This window comes from Terrapene carolina, unplaced genomic scaffold, assembly GCF_002925995.2.
Source record: "Terrapene carolina triunguis isolate 2854851 unplaced genomic scaffold, T_m_triunguis-2.0 Scaffold838, whole genome shotgun sequence".
NCBI classification, from domain to species: Eukaryota; Metazoa; Chordata; order Testudines; family Emydidae; genus Terrapene; species Terrapene triunguis.
The window spans coordinates 12,438,203-12,464,063 of NW_020665189.1; the positions used below are offsets into that span (position 1 = coordinate 12,438,203).

At 40.5% G+C, this 25,861-nt stretch overlaps 1 protein-coding gene across 2 annotated transcripts in view; it reads right to left on the reverse strand.

The window, feature by feature from the left end:
* Window positions 1-25,861, reverse strand: part of TENM2 (teneurin transmembrane protein 2) — an 828,204-nt gene that overhangs the window by 81,726 nt on the left and 720,617 nt on the right. For both annotated transcript variants that reach the window (XM_026660851.1, XM_026660852.1), the window contains one exon: window positions 3,322-3,468. In XM_026660851.1, the coding sequence (XP_026516636.1) occupies window positions 3,322-3,468 (147 nt within the window). The remainder of the gene's footprint in view (window positions 1-3,321; window positions 3,469-25,861) is intronic.

The window sequence follows — 25,861 nt, forward strand, 5'->3', positions numbered from 1 at the left end:
CCCCCCCCCCCAAGGAGTCCTCTTTTTTGAAAGTTCAAATATGGTAACCCTAGTATGAAGGAGGTTTAGTGAGCGGATGATGAGCATTGTATAACAACACAGATAGAAGTGGATAAGTGGATGGATTCTGAGTGGATGGATGGATCTCCTCAAGTCTTTGTAGGAAAAAATCCTCTAGAATTTAATAAGGATGAACCCAATAGAGAGCAAGAATGATCTATTGGTTAAGGCACTGGACTGGGACTCAGGAGACCTACGTTCAATTCCTGGCTCTGCTATCAACTCCCTAGGTGACCTTGGACAGGTCATGTAGTGCAGATTTTCAAAAATACTCAGCTAGCCTTTCCAAAGTGCTCAGTACTTGCAGTCAGGACCAGATTTCCCAAAGAATCCAGTTAGGCACTAAATGAAACAGCCAGAATTTCAAAACTGCACAGTAGGCAGCACCCAGGGTGCTGAGCAATTTTGAAAATCTAGCTAAATTCTTTGGAAAATTCTGGCCCCAGTTGCGGGTGCTGAGTCCTTCTGATAATTATAATCTCAATCTTTCTAGCCCTCTGTTCCCCATCTGTAAAATGGGGATACTATTGCTTTTTCCCACCCTCTGTATTTCTTGCCTATATGGACTATAATCTCTTTGTGACAGGGATTGACTCTTGCTGTCTCAGTGCCTAGTGCAACAGTGCCTGGATCTTGGCTGGAACTTTTACAACATTACTGCAACATATAAAAAATAATAATAATAGACTTCTACAGAAATGTAATATGGTTCTATAGAGATTATTCTACATACAAACAGAATGTAATAGACTTATATCCTTATACATTTAACTATCCTATAAAATTCTATATAAGGGAAATAATTATTACATTCTATAAGATGGTAAAAAAAACACATAGAAAGGTTATAATTTTTAAATCTATTCTATAGGATTTTTCTATACAGGCTAGATCGCATTTGAGAACACAAAAGCAGATCCTTCTTTTCTAAACAACACTTTGCACATTTCCATCAGCTTATAGTAGATGACATAGAGCATTTATAATCAATTACAACTGGAGACACATGGAACAGATGAAGAAAATACGATGCTAGAAAATATTTGTATAGATTGAGTGTGCATGGGAGTGTTCAGAGGCCAGATGGTCTGCAAGTCTCATAAACCTCACATTTCCCACATGTAGAGGCAGTCTGCACCCTTTCCCCTTTGGCTATGATTAAGATGAACTAACAATCACACTTCTTGCAAGTGATGATTAATATTATATTCCTGTCATTTCACATATGCATTTTATATATTCTTTGACTTTAATGGGCTAGTATTTGCTCTCTGTGAGCAAAGTCTTTGAGGCTTGTAATTCTTAAATTGGGGTGATCAGTTGAATGGTCTCACAAGAGCCAAAGGATTTCCTCCCCCGCCTGCATGTCTGTTTTACATGTGTAATATACCCTAGGTTAAACAAGTAAATAAACAAAGACAATGAAATCATTCTCCCTACTAATTTTTTAAAATCTCTTATTCCATTATTATTATCATTGCTTTCAAAAATCACTTTTGGTTTCGGGGAGAATTTCTAATTTTGCATTGATAGTTATCAATGTTGGCATAAAAACTAGTTCATTTTAAAATTTATTATGTTAAGTCACACAGTAGTATTACATAAGGTGGGTATTTTTATCTGTATGGTCATATGGCAAGAGCTATTTACTAGAGATAGCCCTGAACTGCGAAGTTTTGCAGTGTTCAGATCCATAAGGTTGATTTGGTCCTTACAGAGTAAGGTAACAGCTGCCAAGTTGAGATTCAGATCCCAGTTTTTACAACAACATTTGAGGGTGTTCATATCTGGGTATGTGAGTGCAGAATTTGGCTCTACTGGCTAGGATTTCAAAAGAGGTCTTCACATTGTGGGTTAAGTGATTTTGAAAATCTTTCCCCAGCACTGAGCACGTGGAAATCTGACCCTGAGCTCTTCAGAAGATCTGGAAGTAAGGGATTATAAATGCTGTTCAGTGTTTGGTTAACATTACTGAACTAAACCCCCCCTTTTTGGATTTGGGGGTTTAAAACAATTTCTGTAAGCCTTAAATATTATATAAGAATAGGACACTCATCTTAAAAGCAATTTCATTGCTGAAGCAATCATCCAAAGAATAAAGAGTCTCCCTGAAGTTTTGGGAAATACCACAACCAAAACATGCTCTGCAGCTACTGCTCCAGAAGAAATACTTCATCAGTACACAACAGATGTGCTCTTTAAAATAAATGAGGTCCAACCAAAAGTAGTAGACTGAAGAAAAGAAGCTACATGAAATATTTGGTTTTGATGAATGTCGGAAGAAAAGGAGAGAGTTGAAAAGCTTCTATGGTTGGCAATCAAAAGAAGTGTAGGGAACAAGATGAGAAAGTTACTTCAGGAAAAACAAGACAGTTTCTGAGGATCCTTGTTTATTTAGCCTCCCTGCTGCACCACAAATCTCAGCATTTTACAGATGTTAGAGGTCTTTTCTCCCCTTTCCCATGGATGACTCAATGTATTTGTCAGGAGACTAGACCTCCACATTGTACAGCTTTTAGGAACGTCTCTGCTCTAAATTCTATAAGATGTACAATGAAAGTTTCTACAATGAAAGTTTCCAGAAAACAAGATGTACTGCAGCCCTCCTTGAAAACCATGTTGGACCAAATCCTGAAGTCCATAATCATAATTTACTTAATGTTAGTTTGCCTGGGTAAGGACAGAGTGAAAACTGAATAAAGACCTCCGGATGTAGATACAGATAGGTTTGTTCAGCACAACTGATCCAGTCCTTTACAGCTCTGCATGTGGGCAGTGAAATATGACACAGTGAGCTATGACGACTTATGTGGTTTTTGCATATGAGGACATGACCTTGGCTTCTGGTACAAAGGTGAATACATGTTGCTAAATATCCTGATAAATCAGCTATTACACTTCTGCACATATGCATAGTAAGTGATTTTACAATTCACCAGGTGGCATGAGCTTGCATATCTGAGGGCAGGATTGAGTTCTAAGATTCTAGGCCATATTCATCACTGATGTAAACTCCACTGTCTGCGATGGGGTTTATACCAAGGCAGAATCTGGTTCTCTGTCTTCAAAAGGAGGCCTTTCAGGTCACACCATCTTTCCACAAGGACACAGCTTTCTCCATCTCATTTGTTTCAAAGGAAATGTAACAACAATATTGACAATAGTATGAGAGAGGGCCTTTCTGTAGTAAAGTGACTCATGACGAAAGTGCATATAACCCTCTGTTCTTTAGGGATTGGGAATGGGAAGACTTTTGCTCACCTCCCTCATTATCCTTGTTATCAGCACAGGAGGTTTCCATGGCAACATTGCATCCAGGCCCTCTCCAGCCGGTCTGGCAGACACACTGCCAGCTGTTCTGACCGAGCGTGCATCTCCCATTGCCATTGCACAAATCAGGGCAGCCATCTGGTTGAAGAAATGAAGAAGATAAGTACTAGAAATACTAATTCACATTAAGATTCTATGCTCTAGGCAGGTGAAACAATACCACTGTGCATACAAAAAGCAGCTCAGCTAGTGGGCTAAATAAATACCCTCACTGGTGCTGAGTGGGGAGGGGAAAGGTAGGGAAGAAATTCATATTTAGCCCACACCTTCATAAAAAGTGTGCATTCAAGTGTCACATTCAAGTGATATGTAACTGGATCCCCAAAAACTTTAAGATCTTGGGTTAATTTTTAATTGTTATGGACAGAATTGACAGTCTGCTGACACAGGATCAAATCCTCATTTTATGCCCATTTTTATATAAAATAACTCCTCCATCCATATATATCTACATAGGAGAATTTTTTTAAACAAAGATGGCAACATGCACTGTGCCTTTTAAATGTATTATAGAATCCTCCAGAGCTTCTCCTAACATAAAGTTGGAATATAAAGAACCTCCAGCAAAACTGTTTCAGAAAACCTCTCTTTAGAAGTCAGGTTTAAATTCCTACCTTTAAAAGACTTAGCTATTTATTACAAAGCCTATTCATGTCAGGATTTAGCATGTTATATTTTCCTGAGAGACACCTTAGCAGGGATATCCCACAAATGATATATAGTGTGACTGTCTTCAGCTGTGCTCATATTTATTGTTAGTAGAGCTGAATTGGGATTGAAATATTCTACCTGGTAGGCTGCCTGTGTGTATCAACCAAATGTTCATGGATAATGGGATACCTTAACTTGTCAAGCTACTTCCCATAGGTGAAACTGTCACAGTAGGTGGAACTGTACCTGGCGTGAATACCTATTGAAAATAAACAGACAGAATTCCCACTGACGGGAATGGAGAGGAAGGAAGAAGGGGGGAAGCCTTCAAGGCCTGATACACACATGGTGGCAATAGTTCTTCACTACACTATTTACTCCACATCTGAGTCATTCCAGTAACTCTTCATTTGAGAAAGCTGAAGAGTCAGGCAACAAACCTCTCTCAGACGTTACATACAGACTGGGGGTAGGTGGCATAAATAGGAGCGAGAGGACAGAATTGCCACAAGTGGAGATAGAAAAAATGATCTGATCTACAGTAGAAACAGGATCGTTGTGCTTCAAACCCTCTCGCTAGGGTTTGAAATCCAATCTCCTAATCATACTGTCTACATAATTGTCATAGAACACTGAGTAATTGCTCCTGGTATTTAATCTTATTGCTGCAGGAATCAGGCAGCAAGTTTCCACCTATATACAGCTTTGCAGACCAGGCTATGTACATCATGGGGCTCTCCCACCTTCCTCTGGAGGATCACATACTGGCCATTATTGGAAGGAGGATTTGAAAGACCAATGGTTTGATCTGGCAGAGCAAATCATGCTTCGATGTTAAGTTTAATTCTCTGTAACCATAGTCCAAATAATCCCAGGAGACACGGATCTCAGAAGAACCTTTCAAACTCATCCACAGGATGCATCAGGGAAGGTTTCCTTATCCTGGATAGCAGTGGGCTAGTAGATTGTTTCTTGTGGCAAACCGTATTCTTAATCTGGGGCCAGCCTTGACACCTGGCCTGCAGCAGTACTCTTGGATCTTCCTGGGAGAATGTGTGTGGAGCAGCATATGTTAGGTCTCTCTGTATTTGCCACACTGACCTGGAGCTGTGACTGTTAAGAAATGGATTATTCCACTCCCATGTCCAAATTAGTACAAGGCCACAGTAAAATTGACTATCCTAGCAAAGGCTGGGATATAATATAAGGCTGTTCCTTATATTAGAAAACAGTGAGGAATGTACTTGGCATCATTCATCTTTAGATCTGCATGTTTTTGTATGTTTCTTTTATTTGAACAGAGAGCTTGTGAAAGGTCCTCGCTTGAGAGCTCTCACACTAAAGTCCTGTGTTTATCCACAGACCAGATCCATTACAGGTGGTAGCAGTCAAAGTTTCTACACACTGTCCCGCCACTGTGCTTGAACCCTGATCACTTCTAGCAGTTAAATGGGAATTCAGTCTCCATGCCCATTCAGTGCCAATAAGAATGTAAACCAGGGATCGGCAACCTTTGGCATGCGGCTCGCCAGGGTAAGTGGCGGCCAGCACATCCCTCGGCCCACGCCGCTTCCTGCTGCCCCCATTGGCCTGGAGCGGCGAACCGTGGCTAGTGGGAGCTGCAATTGGCCGAACCTGCGGACGCGGCAGGTAAACAAACTGGCCCGGCCTGCCAGGGAGCTTACCCTGGCGAGTCGCGTGCCAAAGGTTGCCGATCCCTGATGTAAACTATGGTGCGTTTTGTGATGTGGCTACCTGTCTTTTGTGGATGGGGCTAAGACCATTAAACTCATTCTATGTAGACAAATCATCAGCAGATAATAAGAAGCCCTATGAGTTTTCTTCCAATGCTGCTATTGTGTATTTAAACTACACAATGCCTCCTTTGCTTGAAAGAAAGGTTATTTTTGTATTGTAGATCTTAGCAGCAAAATGTTGCCAGCATACTGCACTATATGAAATATTTTGAAGGCATTTTATTTTATCTTTGGCTTGTCATGTTGTTTGAGTGACTAAAATGATAATGCATCAAGGGAAGCATCATGCTGTAAGACAAATGATTTGTTTTAAATGTAAAATGAACATTAATTGTGAATATATACTCAGGGTTTGCTTTTTGTGGGGGAACCGGAGAGAGAGATAAACACATCACAGTAGCAGGTTTGCTCCACAACATATGAGCAAGATGAAAACATGAACAGTAGGGAGCCAGCAAAATCTCTGAAAAGTTTTAGTTGCAGCTGGGAATTAATGGACATGACTTTGCTTTTAGCTTGAAGAGTGAAGGAAGCAGCACTAGTGCAGGCATGATGTTGCTAGGAAACACTTTGCCACCACTGTAGAGTTCATTCAATTTGTGGCCTTCCAAAGAGAGACTTTGTGTTCCAGTAACGTAAAAAACAGCTTCCATTTAAAAAAAGAAAAAAGAAAAAAAGCTAGCACATAATTAGGCCACAATGAGATCTAATTATTTTTGGCAATGATTTTTTTCTTTAAAAAGCTGTTAAAATGATGGATGTATTTAGCTATGAAAAATGGCTTAAGTTGAAGTGAATAGGCAGGTAGTGGCTACTTTGGATTTTTACTAAAATGTACAAAAAGGCACTTAAAAAATTATCTCCAAATAAATACGTACATGACAGGAGAGCCATTATTGTCTGTTAGGCAAAAAGTGGTTCTAAGAGCCTGTTTACACAATAGACCAAAACATCTCCATTATGAACTACAGAGTAAATAATCAGCTTTCTAAAAAAAGGCCTAAAAAAGATCTAAACTATATTTGTGCAACAAACTTTTATGTGGGTCTAAAATACCTGTTTTTAAAAACTTCCTAACTGTGCAATTGCATAATGATTGAAGCCGATACCATCAGTCTGTTACTCAGGGCATGTCTAGACTGCGATCAGAGGTGCGACTGCACTTGTAGACATATCTCAGCTAGCTTTGATCTAGCTAGCTCAAATAACAATAGCGGCAAGCCAGGGCAGCACCGGCTAGCCACTCAAGTATATAGTCAAGGTCCTAGATGGGGTTGAACAGCCAGTGCTGCTATTGTTATTTGAGCTAGCTGGATCAAAGCAAGATTGGGCATGTCCACGGGTCACAATGCAGATTGCAGTGCAGACATACCCTCAGTATTTGTACATGGCTAGCAGGGCTTGAAGCTTTTTGTCAAGCCGCCTTGAAGAATGAAAATCAAGCCCTGCCAAATGAAGTAATGTTCAGACTCTGATACAAAGCAAGGTCCCAATCTTGCAAATATTCACTACAGGTAATAGTACTTTCTTCAGTGTGAGTGCTCATGGAATTAAGCGTTGCTCCCAGCACTAAGTGATTGGGCACCGAAAGCTTGCACAGAATCTGCCCCTCTCACTCACACTCAATAACATATGACTCCCTGAGCAGTACTAATGAAATTAGTGAGGCTACTGAAGGATTAAAGTTCCTCTCAACGAGAGTAAGAATATCAGAAATCTAGCCCTGAGAACTAATTCACCACTGCATTGGGACTGCAGAGCTATAGTACTGAGAAAGGGCCTGTCATCAGTGAGAAGACAGGTAGAGATATTCCTAGTGTGCAGAATATTCCTTCTTATCTTTTCTATAATGTTTAATGGAAAATGTCAAAAAGTAAGCTAAAAAACTCAGGATATAGCGCCTGTTCAAAGTGTCAGATTGACAGTCCTGGAATCTAACGGCCTATTTATCCAAAGAACGGGCACAGCATGGTCAACAGCAATGCAAGTTCCTCACGCTTCTCCAGCAGCGTACCTCAACATGACTTGGAGAGACTGTCTCTGGGGGTGTGAAGGGAGCTCAGTCTTATGCCCTTTCAGTCCACGGCTTGCCTATAGGAATGTTACAAGGGGGGGAAGGGGTAAGCGTGTGCACATGGGGGGAATTGCCTTAAGATGTTATTTAAGAGAGTTTTTGGGGGAGGGGGAGTTCACAGTTAATAATATCAAGGAACGTTTCACCATTCTTGACAAAATAACGGATCAATGCCGTAAGGGGAACAGGATGAGAGTGAGAGGATTTTGAGATTAAAATCAAGCACATCTTGGAACATACTGAAACATCCCTCCTCCTCATTACAGACAAACACACTTACACACATGTGTAAGTGGAAGGAGAACACTGGGAGAGGGAGGTAAAGAAAAAGAGAAAGCAAAACCAGAATGTCTCTGCTTGATATTAGAGTCTGACCCAAAAACTGTGTGTTCCGCAAGGCTGAGATTCTGTGACGCTTTATAAATTGCCAATGAAAAAAAATTCTGTATAATCTTATCACTTCAGAATTGTGAGACTGATCCTTAATGTCTGGTTTCACTTTCTTTCTATCTTAGGTTTTTCCATGGCAACCACCACCAAAGTCTCTAAAGTGCTTCCCAAGTAAATTAGATGGGCACAGCAAGCTCCTTAGAGGACTTCATTGAGTCCTCTGCTCTTCATTGCTCGGACAAGGATCAGATATACTTAGCTTGCTCATAGTCAACAAGGCCATGTCTTGGCAAGATACTTTTGTACTACATCTACATTGGCAAGTAGTATCAGATCATTGAATCCTATGGGAATCATCAGGTAAATCTTGAGAACAATCTTGTAACTCTTAATTGCACCAATCAGTAATTTAATAAATATTTTACGAATATATCATTGTCCAGGGACTTTATATTCTCTAGATACCCATACTGCTTGGTAATGAATTAGAATTGCTTTAGTCACACTTCCTAGGCCAGTTTCAACACAAACATGACCACAGCACTTCAAACAAGAGAAACCTGGTGGATATACACTATCTATGGAATTAGGATCAAAACATGACCAGCTAATTCCAGGGCTTTGGAGCTGTGCTCCGGCTCCACTCCAGCTCCAGGCAAAAACCTGCAGCTCCACGGGTCTGGAGCTGCTTGGAGCTCCAGCTCCGGGCTCCGCTCCAAAGCCCTGCTTAAGACAAATACTAAAAAACATATAGAAGCTTTTCTATCAAAATAATTGATTATGAGCTCCTTGTAGCAGGAATTGATTTTTTTTTGCCTTTCTGAAAAGCACATAACACAAAGTAGGGGCTATTACAGAAATATAAATAATAAATACAACAATAAAAAATTAAGAACACCAGCATCACTAATAATACAAAGAGCTACAGAACTTTAACATTTGAAATTAACTCTTCCTATTTCCTATATGCTATTATGATTAAACATTTATATTGCAATAGCACCTAGACACCAATCAGGTCAGGGCCTCACTGTGGTAGGTGCTATAGAAAATGAGAATTCCAGCCCTAAAAAGCTTACAGTCCAAAAGACAAGAGATACTTAGAATGTAAGCTCTTGGTTATATGTTTTTACAGCACCTTCCACTATGAGGCCCTGGTCTATAACTGGGGCGACTAGGAGATACTGCAATACAAATAATACATACAATTATCATTATTAATAAATGAGACAAAAGTAGATGGGGATATATAATAATTAATTAGAATATTGTTAATGTCATAATTTAGATTTCCTATATTCACAGTGAATGAAATTCATTTCTGTGTGGAGGGCCAGTGCAAAATCTATGCAGCACTTAAGCTTATTTTGAAGACAAATATAGGACTTAAATAATGCAATGACCCTGCAGACAGGTGAAATTCATCCAGATTGCATTGCAGAATTATAATAAACAGTAAACAAAACCATCCCTGTTATTTATGTGCTTATTTTCAAGCTATAAATACAGTGAAAACCATGTTGGGGATAAATTATCATCAGTGATTCAGTGCCCATTTAAACTAAGCAGTGATGGTGCTCAGTAAATTTATTTGCTATATATAGGCACTCAAGGGAAAACTTCAACCCAGTTTTAGATGAATGTCTGCCAAAAAACACCCCTTTCAGCTGAGTGATATTAAAGAATACCATGTATGCGCACGTGTACACACACAAATAAATATAACAGTTATTCTTGGCATGAACTAGTTTTAAACTTAGTGAAACTGAAAATAGTTTGTCGTACTCTGGATAGAAGGTCAAAGTCCAAATTCATGCTGACTGCTTCACTTGGATTTTCTATCTGAATCTTGATTCCATCTCTAATCAGTAGCACTCTCTGTTCTGATAGAGCCAGACACCTTGGAAGGGGAAGGAAGGAGAGTAGAGTGGAGGGAAAATCAGAGTCTGAAAAACTCTTCCCAAATGGGCAAGTCTCATCTGTTTGCTCTTTTTCCAAATTTCTAAAAGTTTACAATAATAAGCACATATTTTTTTAAACAGAGAAAAAGGGGGATGATGACATGTAGAAAGAAATAGTGAAGGACAAGCAGGGAAATCTTTCTGTCTACCTATCCAGGCACTTAATTGGCCCTCATCACCATAGTATTGGAGTGGCTCACAATGATCAATGGATTTGATCTTCACAGCACCCCAATGAAATAAAGCAGTATTATATGTATCTTACAGATGGAGAATTGAGGCCCAAGTGCACACAGGGTGTCTGTGGATGGAGTTGGGAATTGAACTAGGTTTTCTGAATCCCAGTCCAGTGCCCGGTCTACTAGACAGTCAAATCATGGCTTTCTCTTCTACCTCCTCCACAAGACATGGGATTGCTGGGAGACAGAATGGATTCCCCAGGCCTTTCCCCACTTAGTGACCCCACGATGGTAAAGCATTTATTTGGTCCATAAAATCACTTCAACATGGGAGAAACTACTTAGGTCATTTGGGCCCCGATTGAAAGCCCTCTGTAGTCAATGGGAGTCTTTCCAGTGACTTAATGACCATTGGATCAGGCACCCAATCATTCCCCTTGCGCTGTACAGTCCAGTTTTAAATCACTCAGGTGACGGAGTTTACCCCACTTCCAGGATGAAAGTATCATTATTGCATTTAAATTGGCAGTGTAATGGAGCTATAATATTGGGTGCAAACTTTTGTATTTAAACACAGCTACAACTAATGTCAGGGAGGAAAATAAAAACAAAAAAACCCCAACAACTGCCACCTAATTTGAAGAACTTCCACTTCTACCTGTCCCTCTAAAAATTATGTTTAAAATCTCAACCAAAGTACAACTGAAATAAACAGAATGGGTAATATGCAAAAGGAGCACAGGGTATGGCAATACCTAAGGAATGTATAGAAATACCACTAAGGTAATCAAGGCAATAGTCTGTTTCATTTGGCTTTTGGATGATAATCAGATTGTTTTTGTATTCTGTGCTGTTTCCTTCAATGAGCTACTGATATTCCCAGTGTCGTCTAGCAAATAATGAATGAGGTGCCAAGGAGTATGGAAATCAGAGCATGACTTCGATTTCTTATTTGTTATTTTTAACCATCCAATTCCTACACCCACTGGGCATAGTTAAAGCCACAGGAGAGGCATAAAAATACAAATGACACATAGTAGAGATGTAGGCACTGACCAGTTATTTACTGTATGGTTAGTGTTTATCTTTTAACTAAACTGAAATCAGTTTATAACAATAAATAACTATACGATACTGAAAAGCTAATGAAGTCACTAAACAATTCTCCCATACATTGTACAAATAAAGAAATAGCTAAACTAAGCATAAACAAACATTGTGCTAGTGAGTGAGGATGTGAAAGTGAAACTGACTCAAAAGTTAAACTGGTTAGTTGACTTTCATTGCACAAGCTGAGAGAGATGCAAAGGGCAAGCAAGAAGCATCAACAACCTTGAATACATAAAAATGGCCATACTGGGTCAAACTGATGGTCCATCTAGCCCAGTATCCTGTCTCTGATAGTGCCCAATGCCAGATGATTCTGGCAGTTGGAGATTTAGGGACACCCAGAGCATGGGGTGGTGTCCATGACCATCTTGGGTGATAGCCATTGAGGGGCCTATCCTCCATGAACTTATCTAATTCTTTTTTAAATTCAGTTATACTTTTGACCTTCACAAAAACCATGGTACAAGTTGACTGTGCATTGTGGGAAGAAGTACTTCATGTTTGTTTGTTTGTTTGTTTTAAAACTGCTATTAGTTTCATTGGGTGACCCACTAGTTCTTGTGTTAATGAACTTTCTCCAGACCATTCATCCGTATTCCCTTTCTTCAGACCATTCATGATTTTATAGACCCCTATCGTATCCCCCTTTTAGTCTTCTCTTTTCTAAGCTGAACAAGTTTCTATCTTTTGAATCTCTCCTTGTATGGAACTTGTTCCATACCCTTAGTAATTTTTGTTGCCCTTCTCTGCATCTTTTCCAATTCTAATATATCTTTTTTGAGATGGGGTGAGCAGAACTGCATGCAGCATTTAAGGTGTGGGTATACCAAGGATTTATATAGTGGCATTATGATATTTCCTGTTTTACTATCTATTCCCTTCCTAATTGTTCCTTTTGGTTAACTTAATTGACTCCGCTGCACAGGACGCAGATGTTTTTAGAGAACTATTCACAATGACACCAAGATTTCTTTCTTGAGTGGTAACAGTTAATTTAGACCTCATCATTTTGTATGTATAGATGGGATTTTTTCCAATGTGCATTGCTTTGCACTTACCAACATTAACTTTCATCTGCCATTTTGCAGCTGAGTTACCTAGTTTACTGAGATCCCTTTGTAACTGTTTGCAGTCAGCTTTGGACTTAACTATATTGAGGAATTTTGTATCAGCTGCTAATTTTGCCACCTTACTGTCCATCCCATTTTTCAGATAATGTATGAATATGTTGAACAGCACAGGTCCCAGTACAGAACCTTGGGGATCCTGCTATTTACCTCTCTCCATTGTGACAACTGACCATTTATTCCTATCCTTTGTTGCATATCTTTTAACCAGTTACTGATATATGAGAGGACCTTCCCTCTTATCCTATGACTGCTTAATTTACCTAAAACCCTTTGATGAGGATCCTTGTCAAAGGATTTCTGAAAGTCCAAGTACACTATATCGAATGGATCACCCTTGTCCACATGTTTGTGAACTCCCTCCAAGACCGCTAATAGATCAGTAAGGCATGATTTTCCCTTACAAAAGCCATGTTGACTCTCCCCCAAAACATATTGTGTTTATCCATGTGTCTGCTAATTTTGTTCTTTACTATAGTTTTAACCAATTTTCCTGGTACTGAAGTTAGACTTACTGGTCTGTAATTACCAGGATCGCCTCTGGAGCCTTTTTTAAAAATCGGCCTTACATTAGCTACCCCCCAACCATCTGGTACGGAGGCTGATTTAAGCGATAAGTTACATACCACAGTTAGTAGTTCTGCAACTTTATATTTGAGTTCAGAACCCTTGGTAAATACCATCTGGTCCTGGTGACTTATTACTGGTTAATTTCTCAATTTGTCTCAAAACTTTGTCTATTGACACCTCAAGCTGGGACAGTTCCTTAGATTTGTCACCTAAAAAGAATGGCTCAAGTGTGGGGATCTCCCTCATATCTTCTGCAGTGAAGACCAATGCAAAGAATTCATTTAGCTTCTCCACAACAGTCTTATCTTCCTTAAGTGCTCCTTTAGCACCTCAATCATACAGTGGCTCCATTGTTTGGCAGACTTCCTGCTTCAGATGTACTTAATTTTTTTTTTTGCGGTAAGTTTTTGTATCCTTATCTAGTTGCTCTTCAAATTCTTTTTTGTTCTTCCTTATTATGCTTTTACACTTGACTTGCCAGAGTTGATGCTCCTTTCTATTATCCTCAATAGGATTTCCGATTTTTAAAGGATGCCTTTTTGCCTCTAATCACCTCTTTTACTCTGCTGTTTAGCCTTGGTGGCATTTTTTTGGTCCTCTTACTGGTTGAGCTCTATTATATAGCATTTTAAAATAGTTACTGATTCCTCTCCACTCTATTACTCATAGTGCAAACAATTATGATGTTAAGTTAATTTCCCTAATTTGCCTGGGGATGTACAGTATGACAGAGTTCTCTTCCAATCTCTATCTCCTCCTCGATCTATTTATTTTTGTAACTATCTAATCTGTCTCTCTGCTTGCTTATGAAATTTACAGGGTATCAGCTGCCACTGAATCTAGGCACCAAAATAAAATACAAAAATGGAAGAGGAAAAGATGTGAAGTTGTTTACTGGGGATTTATTAAATCCCTTGGCAGGGTGTCAACTGTTGATATACAAAAAAGCAAGTCTCCATAGCAGCCGCTTATTGAAATACTTAATTTGTCCTTAACCTACCTTTCTGGAGGAATACAAGAAGGGAAAAGGAAAAATGAAAGAAGGAGCGCTCACGTCACTGCATAAATCACATAAGTTAGAAATGGAAAAAATCTAGTAGGTCACACAGTCCATCTCCCCACCAATGGGGATTGCGCCCAACAATATATTTTCAAGTGTTTTACTCAAACTGGTTTTAAATTATTCAAACAGTAGGGCTTCTATTACTCCCTATGGGAAGATTCCCCTCACAGCCCCTAGCCTAGCTGGAGCACCACTGCATTCTGGCAATCAATGGCTGTTAGAATGGCTCTTTGGGGCTTTCTGGCATATGGACACAGATCGGGGCAGCACAGAGGCTGCTCTAAGTTGTGCTGGAGGTGGAGCTGGTTTTAGGGTCGAGGTCGGCAAAATGCAGCGTGGGTCCTGCACTAAACATAGCACAGCTAGACCCAAGAATTGGGACCTTTATAAATAAACCATAGGTAATATCATTCACAGGGCTGGCTCCAGGTTTTTGGCCGCCGCAAGCAAAAAAAAAAAAAAAAAAAAGCCTGAGTGCCACCCCTTGAAAAGTGCCACCCCAAGCACATGCTTGGAATGCTGGTGCCTAGAGCCGGCCCTGATCATTCATATGTGCATTGCACATATTTTCTACGTACCCTACAGCTGCTTATATTCTAGAAGAGTTGGTTGCATAAGGAGAGCCATGTGAAAGGAGATACTAGTGTGTGTGTGTGTGTGTGTGTGTTGGGGGGGAGGAGAAGATGTAAAAAGTAAGGGATAGAGGCTGAATCTTCCAGCCCCACTACCGTGCGAGAGGGTGTTGAGGAAGCCAAGGAGAAGAGGGCTCCAGCTCAAGCCAAGAAGAGGGCTCCATGCTGCAACATGGGGCCCAATTCCAGTTCTGCCAACAGCAGAATGCTCAGTGAGATTCTGCTCACACATAGACCAGATACCCAGGGCTTGGAGTAGATCAAAATCTCTAGACCCACCTGTGGTTTGTGAGCCCATTGGGGCAAGAGAATGGCCTGAATCAATGCAATGAGAGTGTACTGTTTGCTTTTCTGCCCTGTAGCGGGGCTGTCACCCCGCTAGGACCCTGAAGGGGTTAAAACAGCCCTGGGAAAGGGCTGCCCCAGGGAACCAATCATGGGCGGGCTTGAGGCAGACAATCAGGGCCTGGCTGGGCCAGTATAAGAAGGGCTCCTGGGGAGCAGGCAGGCAGGCAGACTCACTCTCTCTTTCTCACGCGTGAGAGAGAGAGAGAAGGACCTAGCTGCCTGAGAGCTCAGGGTACCGGGAGTAGAGCAGTGCTGGGGAAAGGCAAGAGAAGTTGGGGAGCTCCAGCCTGGCAAATCCCCAGGCTGCAGGCCTTGCTAAAGGCCAAAGCAGGTACAGGGGTTGCAGAGGTGCAGCCCAGGATTAGGCAGAGGCAGCTGGTCTGACCCCCTTGCCAATGGTGGTGGCCTTTACAGACTGCAGTTTGCCCCAGTGAGAGGGGGCTAGATGACGACTGGCAGTAGCCACTGAGGCAAGGTGGCTTTAGGAGGTTGGCGTTTTCCCTGGGAGGGGAGACCCAGAGAGTGGGGGTACTGCTGGGGCAGAACCCTGAGGTAAAGGGCACCGGGGTCTGGGAGGGACACGGGAGCCTAAGGCGGCGAGACACTGGCCAGAAGGAGGTGCTCCAGAGCTGAAAGAACTAATTCCCGGACGACCAGCAGGAGGCGCTGCGGCGGTGAGTCTCGACCTCAGTACATGCCCCAATAAAAACTATTAGCTGTTCTGACTGCAACATATATAAACAGACAATAGGCCAAATTCAACCTTGGTGTATCTCCTCTAACATCAGTGGAGCTGCACCAAGGATGAATTTGGCCGATTAGATGACACAGATGGGCGTAGAAAGATTTAGTAAGTGCGCTCCTGGGTTTTCTTTGGAGTGATACTACTTTTTTGTCAGTGATGAATAGGATAACATTGGACAATTTGTATTACTGGAAACATGAAATGGAATACACTGTCATATTGATGTGCTCAGCGTAGGGTAGGTAAACCTGAATTATCCATAATCTGGAAAATATAGATCTACACTCTGTTAAGGATTAACTGACCACTTGGACATCACAAAATTTATTTCCGGCACAGACTGCAGTATTGCTGTCAAATAATCTTCATGGTATCAGACAGGCCTTATTCTTTGTACATGCTGATAATGAGGATGTGCTCAGGAAGTAGAGATCATGGTTTGTCACCTCCTCCATGTCACATACCCAAGGAACAGTCAGCCCTTCAGTGGAATACATTTTGAACAATGCAAAATGTGAGTCTCTCTCTTCTAAGTCATGCCATAGATAAATAGTTAACTGGATGATGTACTAGAGATGCTATCCAGCTGCTAACCTGCAGAGTTAACATCAAATCAAATCACAGAATAGCCAACCCCTGAAAAAGAAAAGCATGACTGATTTTTCCAATAAAGCTGCAAAAATCAATAATTCTTATAGATGGAACTGCTACATTCCTAACAAACTCAGACCTCATTCTCACAGCTGTGAATCTCCTCTAGAGAATCTATAACAAGCTGGAAAGAAGATTTTTGCTTTTCTGAAAATGGTCAATGAGACCAAGTTAATCAGCCCTCATAAGAATTTACCCCTACTTATATTCTAGTTCTGCTATGAGCATCCTGTTAGGGGACCGCATAATAGGTCCGGATGCAGTTAGTTGGCGTGTATAAGATTTTGGCAAGATGCTCTGCTTTTACAGGGTTTGAATAAGTGATGATGTACTGCTATATGGATGGCTATAGGAATAATATTGAATGCAGGGGCTAAGGGGCTAAATATTGACTCCTCCTCCTCCTCCTCCTCCTCCTCTTGCATGTACTCATATGGTTAAAAACAAGCACAGAGCTGACAAACAGGGGACACAGCACAGGGTGCTCCATAGTGACTATCTCTGGCTGTGTGAAGGGAAATTTGGGAGTGTACAAAACTACTCGAACTCAAGAATGAAGCAGCTATAGAGCAGCTGCAAACTTGCTCTGTGCCCTGGCAGTAATTTGGAATGAGGATCCCATTCACTCAGGCTTCAAGCAGGAGATAAAAATATGTCCCCTACAGCCTAGGCTACACATTGTATACTTTATAGTAAGATTCATACTTTACACCCCAAAAATACATGTGAAAGACACAGTAAAATTCATATTTAAGATGTGTCTTTCACATTTATTTTATAGTAATACAATTCATTTTAACGATATCCTAGGATGGAATTACACACAAAACCAACACCACAACCAGAATCATAGGTTCTATTAAGCTGTTTGATACTTGGGTAAGAGGCCTGACATGAGCCTTTTTATAGTTTGTGTCATTGTTTCCAGCAGGAAAGGCCAAACAAATATAGTCTGAGGAGGCCTTCTCTGCACAAATAACACTTATTTTAAATATTTTGGCAACAATATAATGTTGTAACTAGGGCTGTCAAGCAATTAAAAAAAATTAATTACTATTAATCGTGTGATAAAACGATTAATCATGCTGTTAATAATAGAATACCATTTATTTAAAATTTTTGGGTGTTTTCTACATTTTCAAGTATATTGATTTCAATTACAACACAATGTGTGTATAGTGTTCACTTTATATTTATTTTGATTACAAATATTTGCACTGTAAAAAAACAAAAGAAATAGTATTTTTCAATTCACCAAATACAAGTACTGCAGTGCAATCTCTTTATCATGAAAGTTGAACTTACAAATGTAAAATAATGTACAAAATAACCTGCATTCAAAAATAAAACAATGTAAAACTTTAGAGCCTACAAGTCCACTCAGTCCTACTTCAGCCAATCGCTCAGACAAACAAGTTTGGTTGCAATTTGCAGGAGATAATGCTGCCCGCTTCTTGTTTACAATGTCACCTGAAAGTGACAGATGCGCTAAAGATTCGTATGTCCCTTCATGCTTTAACCACCGTGATGATGGATTCTGCTTGATAATGATCCAAAGCAGAGCAGACTGACACATGTTCATTTTCATCATCTGAGTCAGATGCCACCAGCAGAAGGTTGATTTTCTTTTTTGATGGTTCGGGTTCTGTAGTTTCTGCATCTGAGTGTTGCTCTTTTAAGACTTCTGAAAGCATGCTCCACACCTCGTCCCTCTCAGATTTTGGACAGCACTTCAGATTCTTAAACCTTAGGTCGAGTGCTGTAGCTATTTTTAGAAATCTCACATTGGTACCTTTTTTGTGTTTTGTTAAATCTGCTGTGAAAGTGTTCTTAAAACGAACATGTGTTGGGGCATCATCCAAGATTGCTATAACATGAAATATATGGCAGAATGCAGGTAAAACAGAACAGGAGACATACAATTCTCCCCCAAGGAGTTCAGTGTCAAATTTAATTAACACTTTTTTTTTTAAACGAGCATTGTCAGCATGTCCTCTGGAATGGTGGCCAAAGCATGAAGGGGCATACGAATGTTTAGCATATCCGGCATGTAAATACCTTGCAACGCCGGCTACAAAAGTGCCATGTGGATGCCTGTTCTCACTTTCAGGTGACATTGTAAAGAAGCAGGCAGCAGTATCTCCTGTAAATGTACACAAACTTGTTTGTCTTAGCAATTGGCTGAGCAAAAAGTAGGACTGAATAGACTTGTAGGCTCTAAAGCAGGGGTTGGCAACGTTCGGCACGCGGCTCGCCAGGGTAAGCACCCTAGTGGGCCGGGCCAGTTTATTTACCTGCTGACGCGGCAGGTTCGGCTGATCGCGGCCCCCACTCGCCGCGGTTCGCCGTCCCGGGCCAATGGGGGCGGCGGGAAGCGGCGCAGGCCGAGGGATGTGCTGGCCACGGCTTCCCGCCGCCCCCATTGGCGAGCGGGAGCCGCGATCGGCCCGAACCTGCCACGTCAGCAGGTAAATAAACTGGCCCGGCCCGCTAGGGTGCTTACCCTGGCGAGCCGCGTGCTGAACGTTGCTGACCCCTGCTCTAAAGTTTTACATTGTTTTGTTTTAGAGTGTAGTTATGTACCAAAAAAAAATCTACATTTGTAAGTTACACTTTCATGATAAAGAGATTGCACTAAAGTACCTGTATGAGGTGAATTGAAAAATACCATTTTTTAAATCATTTTTACAGTGCAAATATTTGTAATCAGAAATAATATAAAGTGAGCACTGTACACTTTGTATTCTGTGTTGTAATAGAAATCAATATATTTGAAAATGTAGAAAAACATCCAAAATATGTAATACATTTCAATTGATATTCTATTGTTTTACAGTGCGATTAATCACAATTAATTTTTTGAATTAATTGCATGACTTAACTGCAATTAATCAATAGCCCTAGTTGTAACATGGCCCAAGAATCAGAGTGAGTATGTGGGGGTTTAGCAAATTGAGGGATGATAGACGAACTTTAGCATAAGTGCAAAACAGAGAATATCTAACTCCAGGCACAAATCTAATTAAAATGCAATAACAATAAAACCACGTTAATTGCAGTGTTATGGTTGAGAATTTAAAGGTTAGGAATGATAAAAGTCAGGACATTCAATGATATGGTTACCACAGCAACTGTAACTCAGCCTCCTTGCACACATGCAGGGCTTTTTTAAATTATAGAAACATTATGTGAAACTTATGCCTTAATATATATGTGATAGAATTATGGTTGCTGTGAGAACTGTAATTTTAAACTGTTTTGCATAATTAATTTATACAAAACATATTGGTGAAAATATGAACTTGACTAAACAAGAATAGCCAACCCTTGCTTTAAAACATGTGCCTGATATTAACCGTAGCCCTTAAAGAACTTCACACAGGCCATATGTAGGTACGCAAGGAAGGATAATACACATACAGTACAGTCAGTGCTATGCAGGGACACATTCTGTACCATTCTATGTGGCTACTGTAGAAGCAGTGTAGAGAGAGAACAGAGTTGATGGAGATAGGGATCAAAGAACACACAGCAATTTTTATTTAATGTGATCTTTGATCAGGGGGAAATGAGATTTAATACCATGGGTTCATTGTGCGCCCCTCCCGCCCCCAAGTTTAGATTTCAAGCTGAACTTCATACAACTCCTTGGAAATTAGTGAAACCCAGCCTGAATAGCTAAGTTTTACCTGGCTTTGGTAGAGGAAATTATGAAAAAACACCTCAAGACCATAGGTGGGCTCAATGGTCAGTCCAGACTTACTGAGGGGTCAGCAGTCCTGGCTTGTATTCTGGTTTTGTGGGGAAGCATGAAACCAGGTGAGTACAAAGATGTGTCTAGTTTCATGTTTTATGATGAAAGCTGCGCACAACTCTACTTGGAGTGGAGCAAAGGACCCTGTTACCCTCCACTGCACTTCTCAACCAACTGAACACTCCAGTGTAGGGTGCCATGGTGCAAGAGTCCTACAAACATCTGTGTTCTTACCACAGGTCACCTCCTATTGGCAGCTAATCCTTGCTCCTACCACAGGAACAAGCGACTGCAGAGAGCTAGCCAGAGGCCTCGTCCTGCACCCACTGAAATGACTGGCAAGATTACTATTTATTATTTTATTGTGGTAGCACCTGGGAACCCTCACCATGAACCAGCACCCACCCCACTGTGCTAGGTGCTGTAAAAACACAGAACAAAAAGACCGTCCCTGACTTAAACAGCTTACATTCTAAGATCCCATTGACTTAAATGGTGCAGGATCAGGCTGCAAGAGAGCAGCAGTATTGTTGTGATCAAGCCATTTACCTGCACTCTCTGATCTACACGTACCCCTGAGGGTACACAGAGGTCTTCCAGAGGGTACATCTAGATATTTGGCTAGTTTTACAACAGGCCATATAGAAAGCACTAGCTAAGTTAGTACAAACTAAAATTTCATACAATGACTTGTTTATACTGCTCTAAGTATTATACACTGAAATGTCAGTACAACATTTATATTCCATTTGATTTATTTTATAATTATATGGTAAAAATGAGAAAGTAAGCTATTTTTCAGTAACAGTGTGCTGTGACACTTTTGTATTTTTATGTCTGATTTTGTAAACAAGTAGTTTTTAAGTGAGTGAAACTTTGGGTACACAAGACAAATCAGACTCCTGAAAGGGGTACAGTAGTCTGGAAAGGTTGAGAGCCACTGCTCCAACTGAAACACTGTCAGGGAAATAGAAAGTGCATTCCACCCTCTCCCAATATCTTCTTGGGTTGATGGGGAAGACTTCAATTATTGTTTCCTTCTAACCAGTAATTGCTTGCCATTAAGAAAATACCATCCAATAGTAGCTCTATTTTAATGTTTAAAGGAGATGCATTTTACAGACATACAATTGTTACTTTTATTGCTCAGAAAATATTTTTAAAATGCATTATTACTTGTTGTAACTCAATCTCTCTTAATGCAGAGGCAGAAAATGTAAATGTCAAACTAAGTTAGATCAGGCATATTCAGATAAGTTAAATGCACAGATACTTTAATGTGATAGCATTTAATGTAACATAAACCCACAAACCCCAGGGTATTCACAATTCAGCATGAGCACAGACATTTAAATCTGAATGCCTTGTTCTTTTAATCAGTTATGCTGGCAGTAAGAGTCATATTTACTGAGGGCAAAAATGTATTTCCAGTGCCCAATAAACCACAATGCCTTGACATGAGGTGATAGATTGGTTAACAATAACATAATTTTAGGACTTTCTTAATATATCTTCAAATAAACAATGTTTATAGAGAACCAATTGGAAAAATCAAGATAAAAGGAAAACAAAATTCTTCCTTGACATTGCAGAGTCTGAACGCTGATATGGTGGCTAATGTCTGCAATACAGGGTATAATCATGGCCACAGCAAGGTTCTGGATCAGTTGGGCAATGTGTGGAGAAGCATCTCATGTTAGCTTCAAAGACTCATTAAAAAGTTGTTTTCTGGAACTTTAAAGCCTCAACCTTTGTTGTAATCTCAGTGCCAAACAGTTATTTCTCTGCAATAGCTAGCCAGAAATTTCTAGGTGAAATTTATCCATGGGGTGGAGGGCTACTGCAAAGCCTGCCGCACCCCTTAAGCCCTATATTTGGTTGGCTGAAGGCAGAGCAGACACTAAGGGCTACCTGCCTGCCCCTTCTACACTTCACAAGAAGTCTTGGGTCTGGCATTACATGAACTAGTCAAGGGCAGTGAAAGCGGCAAGGTGGGAGCCAAGGGCTCCATGTTTATACAGATTCATTGGCTCCAACACCACATGCAAATGTCTTGTAGGGACTACGGTAGTTGCTCCAGACTTTAGTCTGCAGTAGAGGCTGTGGAGTATGTTTCAGCCCCATATTTTTACCCTCTTTGGGAGTTGGATTTCACATCCTCAAACCACTCAAAAAGACCAATTATTCTCAGCCTATCTGAATATATTCCAGCCAGTTCAATGTCTCTGTATACCACTGTATCACTAGAAGAAATGTGTTCAAATCAAGAAAAGGAAAATTTTGGCTGAACAGCAGGAAAATTTCCTAGGGAAGGGATCTGCTAGACTGAGTTCTCAAGGGAAGTGGTCAAAGCTTCATCGCTTGAGACAATGTGTGCAATAGAACAAGCCTGCATGAACATTGATACAGAACAGGTAGCTTGGGGAGGTTGTGTCCAGCCTGAACTTCCATGGTTCTATATATAGTGTCTCTGCAATGCCAACATTTATATCCAAAATCTCTCTGCAATATTCTTTTGACTTACATCCTCAACTTCAATAAAGAGCTGACATTGTGCTTAACTTTGTAATAAAATAATCAAGTTGATTCAATTCTGGACAGAACTAGCAAATACAGTCTAGTTCAGTGATGATCTGAATGACGTGGATGAAACATTCTTTCATGTACTCTAAAAATCCAGAATGTAGAAGGTTGGAAAGCACAACAGTAAATAGGCAAAACTATCCTAAGAGCATAGAGGGTAAAGAGAGATAAACTGAGCATGCAACAAACACAGCCTCTCATGCTGTTAGGTGAAAGAATAGATTTATAGGTTAACGTGCTTGGGAAATTAGATTCAGGGTTGTAATGATTTTACAGCACATTACCCCTTTAAAAATGGGGTTTGCAATGGGAATACTGGCACAACCTTAAAGGCAACATAATTAGATGCCCTTGTAATGAACAAATGCATTCACAAATTCTGCTTACTTGACATGCACAATGAATTTCTACAAGAGAGAACAATAGGAAGGGATATATTTACTCAATTTAAAGTACTATACAAATCTATACAAAGCTACTAATTGGCTTAGATATTATGTAATAATATTACCTCAGTATTTGCAGGATTCCTTAGGTATTCTCTGTGGTAAGTTCTGTGAATACTTGAAATAGTAAGATAATCATATCTATTTATCTGAAGCAAAACTGGCCAAGTTTACTGTAGTAGAATTAACCATCAGATCTGAAATATCGAGATTCCCTGAGATAACATTCTGGTAAACTGACTGGGATGACTCAACCCTTCATCCTTGTGAAGGAGATAAACTGAGAGCCAGATCCTAAGCTGCTGTAAACTCACAAAGTTCTAGTGAGTTCAAAGGAGTTACATTTATTTACATCAGCTTAAAGATAGGTTTTATATCATTTACTACATTGAGGTCCTTCAAATAAAACTCTAAACATCTAACACCCTGTCTACTTGTCAAAGAAAGGAGAAGATCCATGGTCGCTTTCATAAGAACAAAGATTTACTCTGGTTTCTTGGCTATTGCCTCTGAACTTTTGTGCAATATGCCATGAACTAGCTGTCCACCTGGCTGCAGTGCTTCACCCAAAGGTGACTGCATTTCACTGCCAGGTAAAGTGCTGCTGCTGTATGCCCTTTTTGACTTGTGAAAGAGAATCATGACCAACAGTGTCATTCCCGACTTAAGTAGCTAATGCATCACTGAGAGAAGGCATCTTCCCTTCCTCCTTCAAACATGCAATAATCTGACCAACACTGAAGAAACCCACCATGGATACATAAGTTCTAGCCAACTGCCACCCAGTGTCAAACCTCCCATTCCTGAGCAAGTTCACAGAGAAACTAGCCAGAGGCCAACTACAAGGTCACTTAACTCAAGCTAATATTCTAGACTCAGCACAGGCCACAACATGGAACTGAAACCACTTCAGTGGCACTGACAGATGATCTGTCAATGGATAGAGGGCAGCTATCTATTCTCATTCTCCCAGACCTCTGCAGCATTTGACATTGCTGACCATAAGATACGCTGTCTCACCTGAAAGAGTTGACAGATGTCCAGGGTAATGCATTAAAATGTTTTGAGTCCTTCCTGGGATGTGTGTGCATCTAATGAGTAGTGATGGGAAAATGAACCTCCGTCTCATTTGTGGATCCCTACAAGGATCAGTTCTCTCTCCAAGCCTTTATAACATGTACATGTAGCCACTAGCTGAACAGGTGAGAGAAAGTGGACTCAACAATACACAGATGAGACACAGCTCTACCTATCCTTCACCACATACAAGCACATACCACCAAGCTGGCTCAGTGCTTGGATGAGATCAGCTCATGAATGAAGAACAGCTGGTTGAAGCAGTACCTGAACAAGACAGACATGATGCTGGGGAGAGGAAAACATTTTGAAGAGTGCACAACCACAGTGCGGTCTTCTTTGGTCGAAGGTACACATCTATAGTTGGTAAAGTCAGCCTATTGGTAAATTCCTGGATTCTTCATGGATGCTAAGCTCTTACATACTAGTATCAGCAAGCCATGTTTTCTATCATCGCCAGTCACCTAGGAAACTCAGTCGCATCCTGACAGCTGATGACCTGGGTTCAGCTATTCATGCCTGCGTCAGCTCTTGGCTGGACTACAGCAATGAAATATACCTGGGCATGAAGACTCCAGTGCTTAGGAAATTCCAACTAGTACAGAACGCTGCAGCAACACTGGCTACTGCAAGCACTTTAAACTGGTTCTTCACTCTCTACTCTGGCTTTCCACAGTATTTCAAATCAAGTTCAAGGTCTTGATCCTTAGCTTCAATGTATTTCATGGCCTAGGCCCACGAGTTCTAAAAAAAAAAAAAAAATTCATCCAAAGCTCTGGGATGAAGACTGTGGTTAACAACTCCGCTCCTCTGGCACAACGGAAGTCTCCACAATAAGGGTAAACCTCATTTATATGGGAGACACAACGTTCTCAGGAGCTGGTCTGAGAGTGGGGAATAAACTCTTCCAGGAACTAAAGACCATCACACACTTCCCCACCTTTGCTCTAAGAGCAAGGCACATTTCTTTGAGCTCTAACATAAATTCATTGCATTATGTAAAACAAAAAAAGCTTACCAAAATAAAACACTCCAGTACACATGCTCTTCCCCGCTAGAGAGAGGATGAGAGAACAAGCAACATGTATCAGATTTTAGCTACATTGCTTGATGCACTACTGGAAGGAACTCAAACTATGGTGATGAGTGCAGTATGAGAACCTATATAGACTAGAATAGAAAGTGTTCTGCAGGCTACCTCCCAAAAAAAGGCACACAATGGCCTTCTGGGAGAGGGCCTAAGGAGCTTTAGATTGTAAACCTTTCAGGGCAGGGATTGACTCTTATTTGGGCACTATCATAATATAAATATTTACCACTAATAATAATCAGGGAGTAAGGTCTGTATATAGC